The 7,908-nt window shown below is 16.3% G+C and overlaps 1 protein-coding gene across 1 annotated transcript; it reads right to left on the bottom strand.

Moving 5' to 3' along the window:
* Positions 1–1,210: 1,210 nt before the first annotated feature.
* SRAE_X000029800 (Tetraspanin 26A) lies at positions 1,211–2,576 on the bottom strand (the record flags this gene model as incomplete). The annotated part of the gene is made up of 4 exons (XM_024644626.1): positions 1,211–1,609; positions 1,661–2,002; positions 2,063–2,431; positions 2,484–2,576. 4 exons carry the CDS (start codon positions 2,574–2,576, stop codon positions 1,211–1,213), a joined length of 1,203 nt encoding a protein of 400 aa, XP_024510166.1.
* Between the last annotated feature and the right edge of the window lie 5,332 nt (positions 2,577–7,908).

The raw sequence follows: 7,908 nt of genomic DNA, 5'->3' as shown, positions 1-7,908 counted from the left end.
ATTATAAAAATGTCAAATGATAAAATAAAAATGCCAAATAATATAAAAATATTGTTTAGAAAATTAAAAATTTTATAGGAAGGATATTGTCATAAAATATGAAGATTCTAATTTTACAACATCACATATTTATTAATTATTATAAATGATAAATAATTAAAATATTTAAATTATTATTATAAAATTTTATAAATGGCACATCAAATTAATTATTATTTTACATTTACTAAAAATATTAATTAAAAAAAATTTTTTTTTTCTTTCTTGATTTAAATTAAACTTTTTTCTTTAAACTAAATAAAAAAACAAAGAACCTTTCAATAAATTTTTTAAATATAAAATTTCAAGAGCAATAAATATTTTTCTCACTAATATGTCTTTGTTTTGCGCTTGAAGAAATGAGAAGATCTTTTATTACTTTTATCTTGAGAAATTAATATGCTATATAAAATTTCATAGTATAAAAAAGATAAATAAATGAAAATAAATAACATAGAAAATAAAATAATATGTTTCCAGATTGAGAAGATAAAAAAAAGCACAAATTATACTTTATAATTGAAAATTCATAAACATTTAATGAATTATATAGTCTAAAAAAAATAAAAATATTGAAAACATTATTTTGTTATGTGAAATCATATATTATTAATTATATAAAAATTATAATATATTTTATTTTCACAATGATGCATATGTTTTTTAGTAACAACTTGATCTAATAATAATAATGATTATAATAAATAATTAATATTAAAAATTTTAAAAAAAAAATAATATTACACCGTCTTTTCTTAAAATTAAAACTTTTTAACTTTATTGGTAATAAACAATTATATACATATATATACATTTTATCAATACAAAATGTTAATTTTTTTTTCCATGTTTTTGTATTTAACATTTTATTGATGATACAATTGGCATATTTAAAAATTAATATAATACAGTTGAGGAGCAAAAGATAATTATAAAATGTTATTATTCAAAATAAATTAATAATAAAGATTTATTATTTCTATAAAAAAAAACATTTAAAGAAATTGAAGTTATGTAGTTTAATAAGATAAACAAATAATAAAAAAAAATACTTGTAAATTCTTTTAATATTTAAAAAAATAAAGATTAAAGAGTATATGTATAAAATTATTTGAAGTACTTTTGACTGCAATTTAAAAAAAGAAAATTAAAAATTCTAATTACATTTATTTCATGATCGCTGCGACATTTTAGAAATTTTTCTTGAATTACCTTCATTATTTGAAATTACCCTTTTATTTTCAATGGCTTCCACTGAAGTAGTATTATTATTTTGACAATTTGATAATTTAATAACTCCATTTGTTGGTGCTCCATTTTTTTGATGGCTTTTATAATGATGTTGTGTATTGGAATGCTTTCTTACTTCATGAGGTTTATTTAAATTTTCTGTTAAATCATCTTCTTCATTTAATTTATATGTTTGAAGGACAGCTGAATAATGTTCATTGTATCTTTGACGTGCTTCACGACGTTGATATCTTTCATATCTTCGTGCCTCTCTTTCTAATAAATATTTTTGGTAATCTATTTGTTTTGCCAATACATGAGATAAACATATTATTAAACACTAAATATTATAAATAATTAAACTATTTTTTATAAAAAAAAATTTACTTACAACTGGCATAATAATTAATGATACAATAGTTCCAAGGTAGACAGCATTTTTTTCAAATAATTGACGTATTGGATAAATACAACCAAATGTATTAATTCTAGATTCTATATCTTGTACTCTTTTATCTTGTACATCTTTCCAACAATGAAATGAAGCCATTGCTGGAACAAGTTTATTTGTTTGTAAATTATCTTCATTAACAATATTTTTTGATTTTCTACAACATGAAAATGGTACACTACATTTTTCAGGATATGGATTAGAAATATTACAACTAAATTGTTCATTAATCAACCAATCTTTATATCCCTGAGAAATTGATGAGGCTCCACAACATTCAAACTAAAAAAAAAATAAAATAATTTATTCCTAAAAAAGTTGGTTTTTTTTAAAATAACAAACCTGTTCTTGTATATAATCAACAAATTCAGCAACATTTCTATTATTATTATAATTTTTGATAGCATATAACATGATACTTTGTGCAGAAATATTATCATCAGGATGAGTATAGAAAGTAAAAAATATAAGAAAAGCAAAAATAACAGTTATAAGATAAGATAAAAAAATTGTAAATGAAAAGATTTTTAGAAGATAACTAGATTCACGAAGTGCACCCCAAAAAGCACATGATGCGACAAAAATGATAAAAGAACCAATTATTGCTAGTAAAATTGATGGATTAATTATAATATCAATGAGATCTTGTAATGGTCGTAAGTCTGTTACAATAAGATAAACTCCCAAGCCCGTAAGAATAATACCAATTAACTATAATTTAATTATCAATGTAAATATATATTTAACGAATATTAAAACTTACAAATAATGCAAATCCAATTAAAAAGCACAACCATTTTAATGGCATACAAATTTCTTGTCTCGGTTTGACAACTTTTTTTCTTTTATTGACCATAACTATTGTTTTATTTTATCAAAATAAGTGGTAATTAGAATTATAAATAACTTTTTTTTTTTAGTTTTCAGGCAATATAAATAAAGAAAGCATTTAAATTTGCTTATAAAAAGCTAAAATTATTTGTTCAAATAAAAATGATATATAATATTTTAAAAAATAATAACAAAAAAAAATTTGATAATAAATAATGTTATATATAAGGAAAAAAAAAATTTAAAAGAATAAATAAAATTAAAAAATAATAAAATTGAAGAAGTAAAATTGATTAAATCTTTTTAATAAGCCTTATTAAACTTATTTAATATAAGAACAATTTTTTAAAATAAATAATTTTATAAAAAAAAAATTAAAGAAAACGTTTATTTTAAAAATAATTTGATGAATTTTTTTATTTAAGTATACTAGAAATATATAATTAAATAAAATAAAAGTGAAAATTAAAAATCCTCCAGGCAGTTAAACTATTAAAATTAACTTAACCATTAAAAAATAATAAAGAATATATGTATATATATATATATATATATATATATATATATATATAAAAGTTATTCGTCATCCAAAATATAATATTCAGAAGTATGTTAATTTAAAGTTATCTTTTTATATTTATCTGATGATGTAATTTTCTTGCTAAAATATTACCACAATTTTAATTTCAAACATTTTGCAAGTATTTTATAGTAATTAAAAATTTGTCAGTATTTATATACAAAATAAAGTATTTCATGAGATATATACATATAATAAGATTACAAAATAAAATGATTTCACAAATTAGTAAGATGTTTGTGATTTTAAAATAATTACATTCAACTTCCTATTATTTTTATTTACCAAATATATCATATATATAAAATATAATATATAAGGATATAAAATTTCTTAAAATAACTTTGATTACTGAGTTTTCCCTCATAAGTAAGATATATAAATTTATTATCATTTTAAAATATAAATAAATGGTATTAATCTTACAATTTTACAATTACTTTTTTTTCTATTTTTAATGTTAAAATTGTCATTAAATATATATATATGATTTTAATGACCAAAAAAAAAACTTGTATTAGAATAGGTTAAATTATAAAAGTAAAATAATATAACAGAATATAATAAGATAAAATAAAATAAATAATGATTTTTACCTAATTTGTATGTCATTTCTCATATTCTTAAAATTTGATATACATATATAAGAAAGTAAAATAATATTTTATACAGGTAATATATTATAATTAAATAATTAATTAAAATATTTCTATTATTATGTCAATTAACAATTCAGATAAATAATTTTTCTCAAGGATTATATTTATTTTTAAGTAAAATATAATTTAGTAAAAGAAAGGCATTATTATAAAAATAGAATAATAAAATTTAATGATATAAAAATTATATTGTAATGAAAATGTATTTGATTTGATTTAATAATAATAATAATAATAAATAAATAAATGGTATTTTCTTATTCAAGGATATTAATAAATTTATAAAATGATTTTTCAAAACATATAATTAAACTATCTTATTGTATTTGACTACGTAATAACATTTTGATAATATTACAAATTTTTGTCTATATATATAATAAAATAAACATTAATGAAGTACAAAAATATTATATTAAGAATAAAATCAAATGATGTTTAAAAAAATATACAATTTTATGTTATTACATAAAGGACACTTCAATTTCTCTTAAGTAACAATTACATAATTTTAAAAAATCATTTAAATGTTGTAAAAAATAACATTATATAAAATAAATTACAAATATTATACAAGAAAATAAATATCTTTTATATACTTTTATTTATTGTATATAATAAATAAAAATGTTTAAAAAGCATTCTCAATATTTTTTTTTTTTAAAATCATATTTATAATCATCAATCGTAGGAAAAAAAAAATTATTTTAAAAGTAAAATAATTGTGTAAAACATAACCATCAATTAATCTCTTATATGTTAGAAAAATATTTATTTTTTTTTTCTTTAATATATTAATGTTATAAAATAAGTAAATGTATTTTCAATTCTAGTTTATTTAAACTAGCTAATTGATAAAAAAAAATACATCAATACTTTTACCTATAAAAAAAAAGAATATATTTTAAAGTTAATAATATATTTAAATATTTTTTAAAAAGTATAAATTTTATCTAGAAATAATATTCCTATTTTGGTAAGCCTATATCATAAATAATTTTCAATACTTATATATAGTTTATAAAGTAAGCTATAAAAGAAAAGAAGGGAGAGTGATAGACAATTTCAATAATCTATTTTATCTAAATGAATACAAATTTTAAGTAACATTTATAACTTTTTATATATTAAAAATAATGTAATCTTAACAAATTTATATTAAATATTTTAAAATATCAAAAAAAAAAGTATATATTATTTTGTTTTTATTTTTTTGTTTTATAGTAAATTGCAATAAATTTGATAAAAAAAATGTAACAGTAAAGAATAAATAAATGTTTGTGTAGTATAAATTCAATAAGTATTATAAACAATTATAGCTATTAATTTTCTTTAATTGGTTAGATAAAATTTATTTATAATGTCATAAAGAAAATTATTGATATTATATTTGAACTTTAGAAGTGTTTTTAACAATTTAACACATTAAAAATTAATTTACACTAAAACGATTAAATTACAATATTTAACTATAAAAAAAAATATACAAATTAATTTATATAATAATAAATAAATGTATAATATTGTAAAATTATTGAAGTAAATAAATTAAAAGAAAATTTTTTAATTTAAATTTGTCGTATGTTCTTTATACTGGAACGAAAAAAAGTATACAATATTATCACATTTTAGTTTATATTGATAAGAAAAAATGTTAATTCTGTTGTATTTATAAAATAATAATTTAAAACATAAATAAGATACAAAAAAAAATGTTAAAATAAATATTATATCTTTTTTAATTTTTATAAGATATAATACTTTAATTGAATAGTCGTCTATACATATATAAAAGTAGGGTGATGAAATTTGATAGGATTAAAAGATGATTTGTCAAAAATTTGACATCAAAATTTGTAAATATATTATACAATTAATTTGTCTAGGTACATTTTATATAGTATTAAGATAACATTTTTTATGGTACATTAATTTTTCTTCATTAAAAAAGTATTATATAGTTATTTTTATACAAATTTTTTTTACATTATATATTTAAATTGTTATTATATAACATATATATTTATGTATTATTTTTTTTTTAAATCTAATATATAAAAATTATTTAAATATATTTTAACAAACATTTAAAAATAAAGTGATCAAACAATAATGTTAAAGTTAATTTTTATTTTTCTTCCTATTTCAGGATGAATGATGATGTTATAATAATCACAACAAATATCTATTTTTATTGATGATATGCATTAACTGAAGAAAAGAATCAGGTCATTATACATTTTTCTATTATACCTCATTTCCTTTCTTTTATTAATCATTACTATAAATATAATTTAAAGTGAGAAATATATTATATATATAGGAGCTTAATTATCAATTTCATTTATATAATATTAACATTTTTATTTTAATTTACCTAAGTATAAAAATAAATTTTTTTTAAAAAAAAAGACAAAAAAAAACTTATAATTGGTCTTTAAAAAAATGAATAAATATATACTAATGATCATATAAAAAGATCAAAAATAATTTATAAAAATTACATAATAATTCTAGGTTAAGAGGAATTTTTAAAATATTAAATAATTTCACTATATACGTATAAATATTTTAAAAATTCATTTTAAAAATATTTTATTTTAATATTTAAATAAAATAAACTTAAATATTAGGAAATATTTTTACATGTCACGATATATCATGAATATAATAATATCTACTTTAATAAATGTTTGATGATACTAAATTTTTATATTCATTTTAAACAATAAATTATAAAAATTTTACGATAACTAAAAAATTTATAAAAAAAAAAAATAAAGTTATTTAATTAAAATAGTATGTACTTTTTATTATTACATCTTTTTGTAATAAAATTTTTATAATAAATAAATGTTTTACAAAACATTATTATCTTTTTTAGTTATATTAAAATAAAATATTTTAATTTTACCCATAAAAAGAAATATAGTATATTTTTTTTCTTTGTCTATTAAAAAAATTGATAGATTTGTCAAAGCGGGATATTAAAAATTACCAATTTTCTAAATAAAACATCTGTCTTCTTGATATAAAAAAATTATATAAATGTATCGAAAATAATAGTTTACCGCTTTTTAAGATTAATTGAACAGATGTTTAAATAAAATTTTCAACTGGAGCCATTTAATGGTTTAATATTCTTGTTTATAAAAAAATTATTATTTAATTATATAACCTTTTTAGATATTATCATGAATATATATATATATAAAAGAATAAATTATTTACAATTAAATTATTTAAAAATACGTTATTGTTAATGAGTTAAAATGCTTTAACAAAATATAATTAATATGGGTATAAATATTTCAAATACTTTCTAAAAATATTTTTGCATTGTATCTTTTTCATTCATCTATCTTGAAGGTTATCTCTCATTCAAAAACTTTTTTTATTGATAAATATTTAATATTCTAAAACGGTTACCTGTTTAGGGGTTAATTTTGTAATATACAACTTATTTTTATATATAAATATAAATAAACAAAATATTTTTTTATTAATCATAAAATAATTAAAAAAAAAATGTAACTCTTGAAGATATCAAAAAAAAAGTTATAAAATAACTTTCTTCATGTTCTTAACAAAGAGTAAAAAAAAAATTTTAGTTAACTAGTTATTTATGAACCATAATTTAGCTCAAGGACAATTATAAAGATATTTATATTCACAAAACGGTTAACTTTCAAAATTATACAAAGACATTAAGTGGTAAGGATAAAAGATAAGTAGAGTAGATCTCATTACTGATTAGTACAATTTTGTTAAAAAAAATAAACATTAAATAAACTAACTTGTACTTTTTTTTCTTTTTCAATGAATATTTAAATAAATATAGGAGTAAAAAAAAATATATATTTATATATGTTACATTTATTATTGTTATTTTACAATACATTAGTGGTGAAAAAAAAATTATATTAATAAATTTAAATTTAGATAAAATACAGAACAAAACAATTTATTAGAATAAAATTGTAAATTAAAAATAACAACACAATAATGTAATTTTTTTTTTCAAATAAAATTAATGTTTAATTTGATTTATAACATTGATGAGAAATAGTTAGTATTTAATAATATGTGATGAAAAAAAAATACTTAAAAATCTAAAT

Source organism: Strongyloides ratti (assembly GCF_001040885.1).
Source record: "Strongyloides ratti genome assembly S_ratti_ED321, chromosome : X".
NCBI classification, from domain to species: domain Eukaryota; kingdom Metazoa; phylum Nematoda; class Chromadorea; order Rhabditida; family Strongyloididae; genus Strongyloides; species Strongyloides ratti.
The sequence above is the reverse complement of the archived record's forward strand: the minus strand, read 5'-3'. Positions and strand labels throughout refer to the sequence as shown.